This window comes from Labrus bergylta, chromosome 6, assembly GCF_963930695.1.
Source record: "Labrus bergylta chromosome 6, fLabBer1.1, whole genome shotgun sequence".
Taxonomy (NCBI): Eukaryota; Metazoa; Chordata; class Actinopteri; order Labriformes; family Labridae; genus Labrus; species Labrus bergylta.
Window position 1 is genome coordinate 31,572,465 of NC_089200.1, and position 17,778 is coordinate 31,590,242.

A 17,778-nucleotide genomic window follows, 5' to 3' on the forward strand; every position below is an offset into this window, starting at 1 on the left:
GACTGCACGTGACCCCGGCTATCAGATGTAAATATGACCCTACGTGCTCATCATCATGTCAGAAATGCAAAAGTAGTTGTGGCACTTATGGTCAGCTTATGGTCATGTCTTAAATCACAGAATTCTGGCTCTCGGCCCAAAATGAGACAAGGAAAATATTTGGGCGTTATATTCCTTTAAATCCTCATCATTTTGTTCTTGGACTGGACTTCTGTGACCGTAGGCACCGGTACATTCTTGGAGTTACTTTGTATGCTGCACGCCTCAGTGCTACAGAAATGGTTAGACGAAGATCCTCTCGATATCTCAATGTGGTATGAAAAACTGATGTCCATCTTGCCTTTGCAGAGATTATCTCATGTACTCAGAGGTACTCGTCAGGTTTTTGTAAGGGAATAGTCTCCATTGGCAATATTTCTGAAAGAATGGTTCAGTGTAATGTATATAGGAACATCAAATACAATTGAATAGAATATGAATGATTTTATTTAGCTCTACTGGTTGTGAAAACTGCTGTTTTTAATCTTTGTTAGTTTTTTGTTTTGATGTAATGTGTCTGTATGTTGTTGTTGTGGTTTGTTGTGTATTGTGTTAATTTGTTGGTCCTTGTAATTAAAAATAAATACATTATTATTTATTTTTTTTAAAGTAGTGAAGCAGAAAAAAGAAGGCCAAAGAGAGAAATGATAACAGAACAACTATACAAACAATTGAAGTGTTTATTTCCATATACCATTTAGGTATACTCACTGAAGGCTATAATACATCTCTATTGTTTCTTCTAACAATATGTTGAGTAAATCCAGAATGGCAGATGACATCTATAGGTGTTGTCATTCAGTTTGTGATCAAAGGCTGCAGCAGTTTTGTGCCCAGTGGCCTCTGCACTCTTAATTAATCCTGTGCATGTTCAGGTGTCATTGAGATTTTCCTATTTTGTATTCTGACTGCAGCTGCAACTTGGATTCCTCTGGATCAGTTTTACCATTGCACAGGATTAGCATTTCTCTCCAGTGTGCATCAACATATGTCTGTTCAGATTTCCCTTAGAACGAAGCCTTTTGCCACACTCAGAGCAGCTGAAGGGTTTCTCACCTGTGTGAACTAACGTGTGAGGTCAGATACTGTTTTCGGGTAAATCTTTTACTGCACTCAGTGCAGCTGAAGGGTTTATCCCCTCTGTGATTTGCCATGTGATATGTCAAACTAGTCTTATGGGTAAATATTTTTTCACACTGAGAGCAGCTGAAGTCTTTCTCCCCAGTGTGAACTTTATTGTGTATCTTCAGAGTCCCCTTTTTTCTAAATCGTTTTCCACATTCAGAGCAGCTGAAGGGTTTCTCTCCAGTGTGAATCATCATGTGTTTTTTCAGTTCTCCCTTAGAACTAAAACTTGTATCACACCCAGAGCAGTTGAAGGCTTTCTCTCCTGTATGAACTAACATGTGTCTGGTCAGACTTCCTCTCTGGGTACAACTTTTACTACAAATAGAGCAACTGAAGGGTTTCTCTCCAGTGTGAACAGACATGTGTGTGGCCAGAGTTCCTCTTCGGGTAAAACTTTTACTGCAAACGGAGCAGCTGAAGGGTTTCTCTCCAGTGTGAATCATCATGTGTTTGGTCAGTTCTCCCTTAGAACTAAACCTTTTACCACACCCAGAGCAGCTGAAGGGTTTCTCTCCTGTGTGAACTAACATGTGTGTGGCCAGACTTTCTCTTTGGTTAAAACTTTTACTGCAAAAAGAGCAGCTGAATGGTTTTTCTCCAGTGTGAATTATCAAGTGTTTGGTCAGTTTTCCCTTAGAACTAAACCTTTTACCACACTCTGAGCAGTTGAAGGGTTTCTCTCCTGTGTGAACAAACATGTGTTGGGTAAGGGCTCCTTTTTGTTGAAATGCTTTACTGCAAACAGAGCAACTGAAGGGTTTCTCATCTGTGTGAAGTAGCATGTGTGTGGTCAGACTTCTTCTTAGGGTAAAACCTTTACTGCAAACAGAGCAACTGAAGGGTTTCTCTCCTGTATGAACTAACATGTGTGTGGTCAGATGCACTTCTCGGTGAAATCTTTTCTCACACTGAGAGCAGCTGAAGGCTTTCTCCCCAGTGTGAACTTTTTTGTGTCTCTTCAAAGTCCCCTTTTCTCTAAATAGTTTTCCACATTGAGAGCAACTAAATGGTTTCTCTCCAGTGTGAACTAACATGTGTGTAGCCAGACTTCCTCTTTGGCTTAAACTTTTACCACACTCAGAGCAGGTGTAGGGTTTCTCTCCAGTGTGACCTAACATGTGTCTGGTCAGAGACCCTTTTTGGCTGAATCTTTTCTCACACTCAGAGCAGCTGAAGGGTTTCTCTTCTGTATGAATCATCATGTGTGTGGTCAGATGCTCTTTTTGGTTAAATCTTTTACCGCACTCAGAGCACCTATGTGGTCTCTTACCATTCTTCAGTTTCTTATTTTTCAAGTTTAATTCTGACAGATCTTCTCTTGTCTCTTGCCAATCATCACTGTCATCAGTATCAGGTTCATCAGAGTCTTCAATCTTGACCTCAATCTCTGGTTGTAAACATCTCTCTGGATCTGAGTACCTCTCTGGTTCTGCTCCTCCACAGTCCTCTCCATCAACTCCTGTTTCCATCTCTTTAGTTTGTCTCTGATGAAGCTGTGAGGACTGAGGTTTCTCTTCATCATCTTCACTCTTCACAGAGACAGGAGTGAAGGGGAACTTGGTGGTATCAGCCTCCTCCAGTCCTTGAAGCTGTTCTTCCTCCTGACTGCTCCACAGTTCCTCATGTTCTTCTTTAATGTGTTGGGGCTTAGTGTCCTCCTGGTCCAGAATGTGGCTCCACTCCTGCTGCTCAGGTGGAAGCTCTTCTTTACTCACTAACAGCTGCTGGACATCTGCAGGACACAGTAAACAAACATTAAAGGTACTTAGACTGATATTTAATATTAATCAGGGCTGTCAAATGATTTCATTTTTAATGGCTGAAGATCAATAGTTACCTGGAATTGATCACATTTTAATCATGTTTGGAATTCACTCATTTTGAATTTAAAAAAAGTTTGTGATGCTCTTATTTTGTAATTTTGTCTTTAGCTTAGGTTACTTTAGTTCCTTTTTGGATACACACCTACCTTTATTTTTGAAAGAAAACAAGGGACTTGTGGTAGACTGAAGATACTATATTAAAGCCAGAATATGTAACTTTTCAGTTTTGGTGCTCTTTGGCGCCAACAGCAAGTCTCTGACTGCAACTGCACTGTCATAAAACTATTACAACTACCACTCTGAAACAACGTGCATTTGTTGACAAGCAGAGGGTGAGGAAGCTGGCACAGACGCCATGAGAAGATAAAGAACCATGTAGACTCGAAACTTTTGCTGAATGCAGTAGTGCTGTAAAGTGGTATGAAACAGTGTGCTTTCAAATGAATTTAGAGAATATCAGCCCCACAGGAACCTCCTCACCTTTCTACCTTGGTTTCTAGGATTTTTCTCTCTCACTTTGAAATGCTTCTACGGCTATGAAATGAGTAGTAACTCTCTGAGCAGAAGCAGTGTCAGTCACAGTGGATGAGATCAATGAAGGAAAGATGGACATCCTTCACAAGTTGTCTGGCTTTTACCTGGGTGAAAGTTGACTTCCTGTCTTTCACTTGTTGTCCCCTCTGTCAACCGAACCCTCTGACCAGCATAGATCCATCTGATGTTCAGTTAAGTTACATGACCTGCTGCAAGTTTAACAAGCCAGGACAGATCGGGACAGATCCAGATTCTTTGAGTCTGGTCCTGACTTATGCAGAGGTTGGCCTGAATTTGGTGTCACAAAGATACAAATGAAAAGCCAGAGGTGGAAAGAGGACTCAAATATTCTACTCAAGTCAAAGTACTGTTACTTTGATGACATTTGACTTAAGTACAAGTCAAAGTACCAGATTAAGAATGGACTTAAGTCAAGGTAAAAAGTAGCTTGTTTCAAATGTTCATGTTGGTCCTTTTTTAACCACAAATATCTCGTGTAGTGCAAAAAGGACCCAAGGATTTAAATCTCAAAGTTGTATAACTAAAGACAAATCTTTGTTCAGGTGATCAATTAAACAGGTTGTGACTGAAAAAGTAAAAATTTATATTGCATACAAAACAGAAAAGCTAAAAACTATTTTTATAAGTCACTGTGTTCCCCTGATACGTCTGCTTCACAATAAAAGCACCTCAAAGAGATGACAATAGAGGGCCTTTATTGTGAAGTGAAATGTGTTTAGCGGAGCTGCACTTAGTGATTTAAGATTTAAGATTAAGATTAAGATTAAGATTTTGCTTTTATTGATCCCCCGCAATGGGAAATTTCAGTTTTTACACTCTGTAAGTCATGAACACACACACAGGCTGAAATATACACACAGATGCACAAACAGGATCCTATGAACATGCATTAATGGAGAGAAGCCAGAGTGACGGAGCGGCCCACAGCACTGGGACTTTAACCGGCGACCCTCCGGTTCCCAACCCAAGTCCCTACAGACTGAGCTACTGCCGCCCCTGTGCTACTGCCGCTGCCATGGTGAGTGTTGATAACGCTGTCGGGAGAAACAGCATTCACAGCCGCTCCCCTGACTGCTGTCAAGTGAGCCATAGATAGATAGATGGATAGATAGATGTAACACAGTGGCCCTGAAGGTGAACTGTCTAAATATTTCATAATTGCGAAAAATATTTTAAAAAATAAACATTTTTCAGGGACTGGTAAATATATTTCACCTGCTGCAATTTAATTTATCCCTTCACGAGCTTTATGTAACTTTCAAAAATACTGCGTAGTGACACCACAGGCCGTTAGGCAAACTGCACCAGTAACTTGTTGCTCGCTCGCGTCCTTGTCATATGTGCTCGTACGTACACAAACGAGCATCAATATTGTCCTCCAAATACTGGATGTTCAGTGGCATGATGTTTACAGAGGAGGTAAGTGGTCATACACATGTGAAAGTCTGTGTTGTGTTTGAGGCCGGTCGTTTATTTGTACTAACAAATTCCATATTAGATTCATAGTCTCGACTGTTGATCGCTGTAAAGGCCCTGACACACCAAGGAGACCGCCGGCCGTCCAGCTCCATCGCTACCCCACCGCTCCAGTCGGCCTTTTTTTGGCCGTGAGCCAGTGCAGTTGGGGGTAGGAATCGCTCTGATTAGCTGTTCAGAAAGCAAAACAGGAGAGCCAGTGCACGAGAAGAAATACGGAAGAACCTCTTCTATTCTTGTTTAATAAAAGACAGAGGGCTGCCAACGCCATTTTCACCTTTTTATCAGACATTATTCTCCATGAGAAGTTCCTATATTACGACTGTTGAGCAACAGCGGTAAGAAAATTGTCTTCTTGTATCAAAACAAAAAAATGTTCTATCCGCGTTCTTCCTCGTCCTCTTCCGGTTTCCCCTTTTTGGAATGACGATTACAGACTACCGCCCCCTGCTGGAGTGGAGAGTGGTGGTTGGCCAGTGGCTGTAGTCTTTGTGGCATGTTCTAGTGCAACTTTTTGGCCAAGACGTGAGGCGGCGCCACAGGCGACCTTCGGCACCACTAGTTCTCTGAAGTCTGCTTGGTGTGTCAGCGCCCTAAGTGGAGCGGAGTGAGGAGGACGATGAGAACGCGCCATTTCCTGGAGCACGCCATTTCCTGGAGCTTTGGCGGAAAAACCGACCCAGGTAAAAAATGTTATAAAGGACACAGATAGACAGTGAACATCCACTTTTCAGTCAGTTAACTATTCACTTATTAATGGACGATAAAAAACATGTAAAAAGTTACAGAACCTTTAATTTACAAGTGAAATCTCCTGAGTGAGTGTACACTGACAGGATCAGAATGTTAAGAAAGGAAGGTCCATACAGTGAAATATGTTTAGGAATAATATGAAGGTCGTTGGGATATGGTTCAAGCCCAGAGCCATAGGATCATTAAATTATTATAAATGATGTGCAGACGTTTCATCCTGTTAATTGAAGTATCGCTGTGTGAAGGTCTTCTTCACTTTAAAGATTAGAGAAACTCTAAAGGTTTGTGTGCAGTAATAGAGCTGCAGATATTTATATTATGGTTATTTCACTGTATGGACCTCGGGTGGTACGTTTGGATGTAGAAAACACATTTACTTTCCTAACATTAGATTCTGATCCTGTCAGTGTACAGTCACTCAGGAGATTTCACTTATATTCAGTTACAGCGCTGGCGTCCTGCCGACGTGAGCACCGCGTCTACCTTTATGTGGAGACGCAATGATCGGATCTGATCAGATGAGACCGCTGCAGGTGTCTGATAACTAAAAGAACATTCCACGTTTCTTAACAAGACGGCACGTAAACGCTCATGGATGACCTTTACGCCAAACTATCAACAACTAAGCAGAAGAGTTCTACATGCTCCAGGTCCTGGACTGGACTTCTACACAATTCTGGCTGCACGACAAGTTTCCAGTTATTAGGAAAATTGACTTTCAGGCATCCTGTCTTCACAAACACAAACGCGCCTGTCAGCGGTCAACACACAAAGCTGAAAATGTTTGTATGTTTCTTTTGAAATGTTTTTGTGTTCAATTAAATATTTTTGCATTTAGTGAACTGTTTTTCACAATTATTAAATATTTAAACAGTTGACCTTCAGGGCCACCGTGATATCTTCATAGGTTACTGAAATTATTTGCAAACCTATCAAGACATCGCTTTTATTTACAATTTAATACAGGGAAATCACATTACATTATATCTATCTATCAATCAATCTAGTCTGTTGCCAGGCTTTTATTTTTAATACAGGTAAAATCACATTCTATCTACTCATCCGTCTATATATCGCCGGGCTTTTATTTTGAAGGGTTTACTTTCAGTCCAGTGTCACATGCGTCCACAGACTCTCTTCTTGTTTACCGTAAAGGCGCTGATAAATACGCAGCAAAAATCAAACACGGGCTGACTCGACAGCAGTGAGTTCCAGGACTCTTTCCATGAACTCTGCATTGTTCACATTTTAAAGTTGACACTTATCGGCTTGTGGTCTGAAGCTGGACTTTGTAGTCCTTTATTTGTGCCGCATTGAACTAAACTGCTTTATCTATGTTAGCTAGCATAAGTGAGTGTTGCTGTATCTGTGTACCTAGCGTGTCCACTTTTCCAGTTAGCTGTTTTATTGCGTTCAGGACTTCGTTCATTCCTTCCCTACCTTCCTCTGAGCCAGTGTCCTTCTTTTTAGTTGCTGGTGGGTTCTTCGCTGCTGAGAAAGGGTCTTTTCTTCTGTAGCTCTCGGTAGAGACCTCCATCTTAACATCATCGTGATCGTCAATCTCCGAGCTACTGCGGGCTGAAGAGAGCTTCTTTTCCGTCGTCATGCTGCAGTTTCCGGAGCACTTTATGGTTAAAGCGTCGGTATGGTGTATTAGAGATTCATACGATCACATAGAATTGAGTTGGAAGGTAAAGTATTTGTAAAAGTGGGACAAGCAGACGGAGCTCAGAAAACATGCTGCACCCGGTCCTCCATCTTGCCGGAAGTCTTCTTCTCTGGGATTTTTTGATCACAAACAGCTTAAGGTGCATACCGCCACCTACTGTTCAAGAGTGTGTAACATCATGTCACTTCCCTACTCTACACTTTAAATTCTTCCTGTCACCCTTGTGTAATATAAGAATGAATAAAGAGCCCTCCTGACAGCTCTTATCTCATCTCCTTCTCCCTCTGTGTCCAGTATTCCTCTCATATTCCATTCACGCTCTGTAGCTCTGATTTTCTCTTTCAATCTCTCTCTCTCATTTACATACTTATTACAATGTAATAATATATGTTCTACGTTTTCCTGTGTTCTGCATCTTTGAGTACACTGCTAAATGATCTGCTTTTCTTTCCTTAACATACATTTCATTCAGGAATGACAAAAGCAAATCCAATATGTCCTTTCTTAGAAACTTTTTAACCATATGTACAGATAGGGATAAAAGGTTTACGTGTATATTTCAATCTGTGTTCCACTAAATCTGCCCAGTTTCCTTTTTCACTCTGCATTTTGTTTTGACTATAAAGATCTAAGGTCACAGGAGGAAACAACCAGACTTGTGCCACTGGATAATGTTCTGTAGCTCTCTATGTTTTCTCATGTATTCCCATTTGTGTTTCCATCTTCCTTGCTTCCCATACATAACATTCTGCTTTTTGCTTTTCCACTTTCCCATCACGGAGGGCTTTCACTGTTTGATGGTATTCCTCTTTTTGACCTTGGAGATTTACCCGGTAGTTCATCATTAGTTGTTTAAATCTGAAGTCCAGCGGGACCTCTCCCATCTCAACCTGGGCTGCTGTAACTGGAGAAGTCCTTAGAACCCCACAACATAATCTTACGGCCAGATTTTGTATAACCTGTATTTTCTTAAATTGTGTTTTGGCTGCTCCCCTATGTACTAAACTTCCATATTCTATAACACTTCTTATCAAAGCAACATAAATGTTCTTCAAAGCACTTCTACTTGCTCCCCAGTCTGACCCAGTCAGACATCTCATTACATTAACAACCATCTTGTTTATATGATCACTCCATGTCAATTTTGAATCAAATAAAACCTCTAGAAACCAAAAAGTGTTGACTTGTTTTTTCTAAACATTTAAATATCAGCCTCTCTTATTTTCTTTCTTGTAAATGTAACTACTTTTGTCTTCTCCACAGAAAACTTGAACCCACATATGAGTAATATCATTTCTCCACTGCCCTTACTGCATTTTGTATATTATTTTGAACTAATGTTATTTTTTCCCCTCTTTTCCTCAATGCCCCATCACCAGCAAATAGCAATTGTCCAATATCAGAATCCATTCCAGAAAACACATCATTAATCATTATTGAGAAGAGTAGTGGGCTAATAATGCTTCCCTGAGGAGTTCCGTTATCTACCTCATATCTAGTTCATATAGCCGCCCCCATCTTGACTTGAATATCTATCAAATAAAAAATCTTTAATCCAATTTAAACTTTTACCTGTTATTCCCATTTTTTGCAGTTTAATCATTAATCCCCTCTTTCCAAATCACGTCATAGGCTTTTTTAAAATTATTCTTTTAAAGATTTATTTTTGGGCATTTTTGTGCCTTTATTTGAGAGATAGGACAGTGGATAGAGTTGGAAATCAGGGAGAGAGAGAGAGTAGGGAACTGAGCTTTCCTTATTTCTGTCTCTAAAAATAACAACTGGACCCATTGTTCCCCTCCCTTTCCTAACTCTGATATGATGAAAGTAATCCTCTGGTTTCTATGAAATATGTCGTTCATTCTGTGATCATCCTTTTCATCATTTTTCCGACATGTAAAGTGAGTGTAATAGGTCTGTAACTTGTGGTGTTTGTAGGGTCCTTTCCTGGTTTTATTGTAGGTACAATGATTGCTTCTTTCTTAGGTAATCTGCCTCCCATACTCTATTATATACTCCTAAAAGTTTGATTTCTATCTGACTTCCCAAATGTTTTAACACGATGTAACGAATGTGATCTTTTCCTGGAGATGTTAGCCCTGCTTTAGTTATTGCTCTTCTCATTTCTTCAATTGAAAAAGGGGAATCCATCACACCTGATCCTTCTTGTCTGTTTCAAATCCCAACATATGCTTCTTTAGTTCTTTCCCTCCCTTGTTTCCCTTCCTCTGTTACATTATTTGAGCTATGAATTTCAGTAAAAGTTTTAGCCATTATTTCTGCTTTATCCTAATTTGATACTGCTGTTTCTTCTCCCTTTTTTATTACTGGGTAAATTATATATTTTCTTATACCCCTCATCTTTCTAATCATACCCATACATCATTTATTGGACTTTATCTGCTGATTGACCTACAAAAATCCCTCCATCTTCTTTTCTTTGCTTCTTTAATAACTTTCCTATCTTGTGCCTGTGATCTTATTCTGTTAATTTCTGAAAATGATAAGTTCTTTTTAGAGCTTTAAATGCTATAACTTTCTTTAATGGTTTTACTACAGTCTTCTGTCCACCATGGGACTGCTTTCTTATTTCCCTTCACTTCTAGGAATGGTTAAATTTGTTGCTTTTGAAATCACTTCTCTAAACTTTTTGCCAACCTCTTCTCAATCTCGAGTGATGTCTATTTCCCCACTTCCCCTCTCACATACTGAAATTGATCTCATTTAGCTTTACCCACTGTTCCTCTCTTTCCTCCTCATTTACCTCTCTATCCACATATATATTACAAAATATTGGAAAATGGTCCCTTCCAACTGTTGTTTCTTCCCATATTACCCACTCACATATTCCTGCCAATTCTCTTGAAACCAGCATCAAATCTGCTGCTGAACTGTTTCCTGTATGAATATTTATTTGTGTTCTTCTGCCATCATTTATACACACCAAGTGACTGTCTTCCTAAGGTTGTTCTATTATTTAGTATCCGTCTTTTCCCTCCCCACAATGTGCTGTGTGAGTTCAAATCTCCACTCCAGACCATATGGTTTTTAGTCTGTCCCTGTATTTGCTTTCATTTGTTAAGATCCAGTTTTATTATAATAATTGATGATAGTAATCTGTCCTACATCTGTCCACATTTCTATGAGTATGAATTCTCCCTCCCTCCCTTTACTAACCGCTCTGAATGAAATATTTCCTTTAATAAACGTAGCACATCCTCCTCCCCACTATCACACCTAAAAGCAGTTTAATTGTTAATTCATATTTTTTATTTTATTTTGAAATTCCACACAAGATGGTCTTGATATTTGGTAAATAACATTGTGATGGTTATTGTTTATTGTTTATTTGGATCTCCATTAGCCACTACCTAAGTAGCGACTACTCTTCCTGTGGTCCACTCATACAAACATGAATTTAAAATCCACACAAATTAAATTATAAAAAGTCCAAGACGGAACAGAAAAAGTCAAAAATAGAAATAAATGACAGCACAATAACAGGCAAAGTACAAATCAAGAACACCAAGATGACCCTATTGCAAGTCAAAAAGGTAATCTCTCAAATGTTCACGTTGAAATATTTCTAAAACAGAAAGCAGAGAAATCATCGTCCTTTCTTTCACCAACAACCAACCTAAAATTAAGTTCATTTTAGTGATATTAGCTAGTCTGTCACAGTTCAGCGCCAGTCTCTGTTCTGGACTAGCTGTAATTTATCCAAGTCTTTATTTGATTCACTTCACCACACTACTGGACAATAGTATAAGTGAGTTAGGACTAATATTTGTATAACACGAGAGATACAATGCTGTGGTAAAAACTTTGTGCATCTCCTTATAACTGCTGACCTCTCCCCATAACTCTAAACAGTTTTCTCAATCTGCTTAGACCACTTCAGTCTGCTGTCTAATATCAAACCAAGGAGTTTAACTTCTACTTGTTCCACAGGCACTCCTTTTACAGATACGTGTAACTGTGGGATATCTTTTAGTCTAAAATTAGTTTGTTTTGATAAATTAAGAATTAACTTGTTACCCCATGCCCCGTTTACGACAGCCTGTAGCTCCTGATCCAAAGTACTCGATAATTGCCCAATTGATGCTGCTGTTAAGTAAAGTGTTGTATCGTCTGCATACATCACTGCTCGGGCTTGATTTAGAACAAGAAGAAGGTCATTGGTAAAAATTGAGAAGAATAAAGGTCCCAAACAACGCCCTTGTGGTACACCACATTGTACAGCTTTCACATTTGAAAAACTACCATTATGAAATACAAATTGTTTCCTATTGGACAAATAACTCTCAAACCAACTTAATGTGTAAGGTGGAAATTTGTAGCATTTTAGTTTATGTAACAACAGTTCATGATCCAAGACATCAAAAGCCAAACTAAAATCAAGAAGCACTGCTCCCACTAAATTATTACTATCGATATAAGTAAGGCAGTCATCAGTCATCTGCGTCAATGCTGTTCCTGTGGAGTGTCCTTCTTGGTAAGCATGTTGGAAATCAGTAGTTAGCCTATTTTCTTTAAAGAAACACTGTATTTGGTCACAAACAATCTTTTCCAGCAGTTTACTAAGAATTGGAAGCAGACTAATTGGTCTATAGTTTTTACCACTGAATTCTTCTGCTTTTTGTTTTGCCTCTTTCCATGCTAAGGGAAAAATACTTTTTCCTATGCTGTTGTTAAAGATGTGGCAAACTGGTCCCGCTATACACCCAGCAGCCAATTTTAAAAGCTTTCCATCTAGATTATCCCTTCCTCCTGGTTTTCTTCATATTTATAGATGATAATTGTTGTTCCACTTGTTTTATATTTACTGTATTTAATTCAAATTTAAGGGAGTGGTTACCTTTAACGAGCTGTGTAGTTCTTCACTCATGCAATGGAGATAAATTAATGGATGACATTTCATCTCTCAATTTTTCTACTTTGTTTATAAAGAAATTATTTAGATAATCAGCAATTTCATGCGGTTTAGTGAGAAATGAGTCACCTGCATCAATAAAATAAATAGGATTTGGCTAGGATTTCTTCCCATTATTTCATTAAGTGTGCCCCACAGTTTGTTTCAATCAAATTTACACTAATTTATTTTATGTTTGATAAAATAACTTTTCCTATTCATTTTAGTAACTATGTTTCTCAGTTTACAGTAGATTTCCCAGTCATCCCTACTCTCTGTTTTGTTTGCAATATTTTTTGCCACATCTCTGTCAAGCATTATGCTTTTTAGCTCATCATCAATCCAGTCTGTTCGGGCAATTTTTGCGGTATGTTTTTTAATCAGTGCATGTTTGTCTGCTACTGGGTAAAATATGTCCCCAAAAGCCTCAATGGCATCATCGGGATGATCTACCTTGTAAACATCGGACCAGCATAATTTATTTACAGCAGTACAAAACGAGTCCTGAAAGAAACTTTTGTACAATCTTTTATGAATCATTTTGGGTTTCCCTTTAGTTATCTTTGCTTTCCTAGTTGAGTTTGAGCCTTTTGCAGGAGAAGCATCATCTGTAATGGCAACTTCGAAAAGTCTTTCAAAGAAAAACCTAACTATTTCATGCAGTTCTAAGTGTTTTCCACTAGAGGTCAGACTGAGCCCACATTTTGAAGCAGTGATGAGTTAGGTGTCCCAGACTGTGAATTCACATTGTGTTACGATGTTGTGGAAGCACAGGAGAACAAGACGTAAACACACATCGGGAGCTCCACACACACATACACACAGCGCTGTTCTCCCCTGCTGGCTCCACCGATCCTGTCTGGCCTCTGTAACGCCTCTGTTACTCCCCCTGAAGAGCACAGAGGTGGGATCACTTCGCCCCCCCGTTGCGCTTCTGTGACTTTCATAGAAGACTTCACATAGGTGTAAATATGGCGCCTTGAATCGGCCATCTGACTCGGCCAATAACTTAAGTCTGCAGGGGACTTAGTTCATCAGCAGCATATTTTATTAAATCTTAAAACATAACTTGACATTCAATTGTTTTAACAGCAGCTGAGCCCCATGAGGAGGAAGCTTGTTGTTATTAAATGACGTATCAAAACCAATGTGATTACCAGATAAAATCAGGTACAAACAGCTGCACTTTCCTACAACATGGCACAGTTTGATATTTAACAGGAGAAATCAGAAAATAATCTATGCATTTACAGCAGGGATGTCGTAAGTGTGTGAGTGTGTCACAGTTAACAGGAACGGGAGAAGCAGAGCGAGTGGAGTGTGCACTAATTAATCAAGCAGGTATCACATTGACTCTCCAAAAACTAATCAATATATTTACCAAAGTCTTTAAATGTACAATTCCAGTGAATATAACTTGGTGGTGACTGGTTTGGGTTTAGAGTTTGTTTAGAAAAAGAAAAAAAGACCAAATGAAACCAGGTTCAGGTGTAGGAGGTGGTCGAGTGTGGAAGAGTCTCAGTATGTCAGCAGAGTGTGTATCAGGACGGAGCAGCAGCAGAGCAGTCCATGAACTCTGATGATACTCTGTCACGTCAGGAGGAACACTTAGGGTTAATGCTGGACTCAACTGTGAGTATGACAGTGGAACTGCTGCTTCATCCTCTGTGGATCATCAGGACACAGCTGCTCCTCTCTGCACCACCAGCATCCTGATCGCTCACATTCTGTCAGATATCATCAGTAGCTAATGAGAAAAGAAGACAGATCACAGAAATCATTTTCTACACTGACTACCTTCATCAGCAGGAAGTCATCAGATTCCCCCACAGCGTTGTAACAAAGCTTCGGCCCCACTCCACCTTTGTACTTTTACACTGAACCACAGAATGGTTTTCTATTGGTGTCTTAGTGTGGGATTTTACATTCAGTTAGGGCAGCTTCACGTCCACACACACACACACACACACACACACACACACAGCGTTGTTCTGTCCTGCCAGCTCTGACAGCCGACATTTCACCTGTTACTCCCTCTGCTGACGGCTCAGCTGTAGAACATCGTGCACCTTTAACGCTCTCTGGGGATTGGTGCAATCACAATAACTATTTAGGACTGCAGAGACTTTTAGTGTTTTAATTTTCTGTTCATTTAATCTTTGCAGTTCTTCATGATTCCTGACTTTGTTTGGGGTCCTGTTTTTAAAATGAACATGTTCATTGTTTTAACACGTATGTGTGAGCTACGGGATACTCCTGAATAAAGTATCTATCTATCTATCTATCTATCCCATCCATCTCTTTCCATCCATGTCTATCAATCTCTCCATCCATCTCTCTCTCTCTGAATCTCTCTATCCATCATCTTTCATCCATGTCTCCATCCATCTTTCCATCTATCTATCCATCTCTCCATCCATATATCTCTCCATCCATCTATCATCCATCCAATAATATCACATAATGCCTCACAAGTTATCAAAATAAAGATTGGTAGTTTGAAAAAGCAAAAATAAAAACATTCACAATGTGCAATGATGACAGAAGGCTCACAAGGGAGAGATGAACATGTAGCTACTGTAATGTTTACATTTTAGTTTCTGTCGTCATGACAACTTGTGGGCCTGCACTACGAAGCAGGATTTGGGGTTAGCGAGGTAACTTCAGGGTAAACCCTGGGTTTTCATTCCTATGAAGGTCGTTCACGTCTTGCAGTTTTTCTCAGTCGCTTTGGTACATTTCTCAGATCAGAATTGAAATTCTCAAAACTACTTGTTCAATCTTCACATCATTGTGTCACTTGTGCACATCAAAAAAACAGTTTCTCATTTCTTTGAACAAGTTGCATATGCTTTGGTACATCCATGCAAATGATTATGTACAATTCTCTGCTGTTTCCTACATTATCAATTGCTTATGTCATGTTGATCAAAATGTATTATAATGGGTCTCTGTTGAATAGTCTCACCCCCCACAACATTTAGGCATTAGTTCATTGCATAAGTCTTTACATGCAAAATGGTTGAACAAGTTGTCATAATATGTCAAGCATATTTCTATACATTTCCATTAGACTTGTTTTCTAAATCTGTCCTGAACTGGTAAATTGCTCCCAGGTGAATCTTGACTTTCTCTAACGAAGGGAAATATGTGAAGCATTAGATCAACCAGTTTTCTGAAACAGCTCAAAGATGCATCTCATGAACCATCAACTGGCAAGTATATATATAGCCGGAGCACAACTCAATGTTACAATGTCTGACAATGGAAGTACAAGGAATTGGATGGGGTCAACAGCCAGAGAGAAGAAGAAAAAGTGAGGTTGCGTGGCGGAGGAGCTGGGAGGCAAAACAGTGGAAGAGGCAGAAGAGGCCGAGGACATATGCGCGTTCCTGATGAGATAAGAGCCACACTTGTAGACCACGTTCTCAATCATGGGCTTACAATGGCCGAGGCTGGTCGAAGGGTGCAGCCAAATGTTGGGAGGACAACTGGAAATACTGGAAAGTATATGATCACCAGCCACATTGTGATGTGGATGAGAATTTGTGGCCCAACAGACAGGAACTTCAGGAGGTGTAGGAAGACTGCACTGTAATTCCTACAGCACTGCATGTACAGTTTTCCCTAAGGAGATTGTCCTATGTTTACATTTCTACTTTTGTTTTTTTCTTTGTGCTATGCAGTGCTGTCTTTTCCTTTCTGTATCTCAATGACATGGTCTGTCAACAAATTACAGTACAAACAGTAAAAGCGTGAATGTGAATCTTGTCCAGTCTCTTGCAATCAATCTCCCACATACACTAAGGTGTAACTTACAATTTACAATAATTGTCATCAGAACTTTAGCCATAGTTTATATCAGAACACCCCTCCAGAGTACACTATTATATTGACAACATGACTAAGCAATTTGACTGTCTTATCTGTACACAAGGACACAAGGACTTGTCATTCTGATGGCATTGACATGTTCATTGACACAGATATTTACTTTTGAGAGATGAACTAAGGATTTTGAGCAAGAGACTGGCTTTTGCAAGTAATCCATGGTGTTTTGCTATTTGTACGAACTGTTTTAAGAAATGCACTTACTGTTTTGCAAATGTCGAGGATGATTCGAGAAATGTACCAAAGCGACTGAGAAAAACTGTAACTGGGTATATTGCCATGGTAACTTAAGCTGCACACCTAACCTGCTCTGGAGCAGATAAGAGATCAACCTGTGAAAATCTCCGCCCACTGACCAATCAGATCTCTTGATGGTGGAGCTCTGTGAGCTGATGGAGAGAGCAGAGGAGGGAGAGAGACCCTTAATGTGTCCCGTATAATAACATTATTGTCCATAAAGCAAATGATTATTTGTTACTGATATCCTTTAACAGAGACTGAAAAAAGCACCGAAGTCTTTGAGTTGTGTTTTTAAGATGTAAAATTATGAATAGGTTCTTATGGCTTTGAATTATATTTTCTGATTTAATGTTCAGTGTCTCCATACCGCTCTGTTTGTTATCGTCAGAGCTGCAGCTGAAACATAACTTCTCAAACTGTTATACTCTCCACATAAAAGAGTCAGAGACACACTTCCAGTGAAGAGAAAATACAGGAGTTATTATCGTTAGTTCTAAGGGGAACTAACGATGGGACTGAAATAATCCTATAATATAAAGCCGTAGTTTGGACATTAATACTTGCCGATGTTTCTTTGTTGTCTGCCAGTTTTCCTTCCTGCATTTGTTCCTGCAGTTGTGTAACTTTAGTCTCTGGGAGCCTGTTTGTCTTAAACTTCTTCATATTAGTAATATAGTTTGTTTGGAGTTTGTCAGATGTGATGATCTGCTGACAGCGGACTTTCTGATAATTGTGATACGTTATATGAAGCTAACTCCACCCCTTTTATATGAACATGCTCTCTGAAACTCTGGGTTTACTTATCATGTTGATAACCAGCTTCGTGTGACTGTTCAGCACAATCTCTTTCATCGGGGTTAGTGAAGCCAGATAACAGAAATAAAAAACCTGGGTATATCGAACTTGCTTCGTAGTAGAGGCCCCAGAAAAAGCTGATCTCTGACAAACTGCAGTTCCTCAATCTGAATAAAGAATAAATGAAGAAGAAAAATAATGTATAATCTACTCTCACGTGTTCAGGTTGTGATTAGTATCTCAACATCCCTTTGTCCTGATGAATAGTTTTTTCTCTAAATGATTAGAGGATTATTTCTGATTGTGTATTCACTAAATCTAAATCCTCCAAATGTCAGCACAAAATTCATACAGCTGTTTATGCGCACAGATGAATAGCAGGCTGCTGATCTCCAGTCAGCTCTGTGATGTTACATTTATCAAATCAGACATTATTGAATCAAAAGTCTTCATGATTTCATTTCTTAACAGAACCAGAGAAAACCAGAGGCTTCATG

General features: G+C 39.4%; 2 protein-coding genes across 3 annotated transcripts in view; both read right to left on the reverse strand.

The window, feature by feature from the left end:
- LOC114921391 (NLR family CARD domain-containing protein 3-like) overlaps positions 1-17,778 on the reverse strand; it is a 148,603-nt gene that overhangs the window by 117,875 nt on the left and 12,950 nt on the right. The gene's annotated exons all lie outside the window — the stretch shown is intronic.
- On the reverse strand, positions 706-7,531 carry LOC109999562 (oocyte zinc finger protein XlCOF6-like). Its single transcript, XM_020654626.3, has 2 exons — positions 7,215-7,531; positions 706-2,899 (listed from the first exon to the last, which is right to left on the reverse strand). The coding sequence occupies exons 1-2, from the start codon at positions 7,378-7,380 to the stop codon at positions 1,092-1,094; spliced, it is 1,974 nt and encodes a 657-aa protein (XP_020510282.2). The 5' UTR covers positions 7,381-7,531; the 3' UTR covers positions 706-1,091.

Excerpts from the sequence above, each read along its gene's own strand:
- LOC109999562 (XM_020654626.3), bottom strand. The coding sequence starts at position 7,380 with ATGACGACGGAAAAGAAGCTCTCTTCAGCCCGCAGTAGCTCGGAGATT. Across the intron at positions 2,900-7,214 it reads GGACACTGGCTCAGAGGAAG|ATGTCCAGCAGCTGTTAGTG; the intron begins GTAGGGAAGGAA and ends TGTGTCCTGCAG.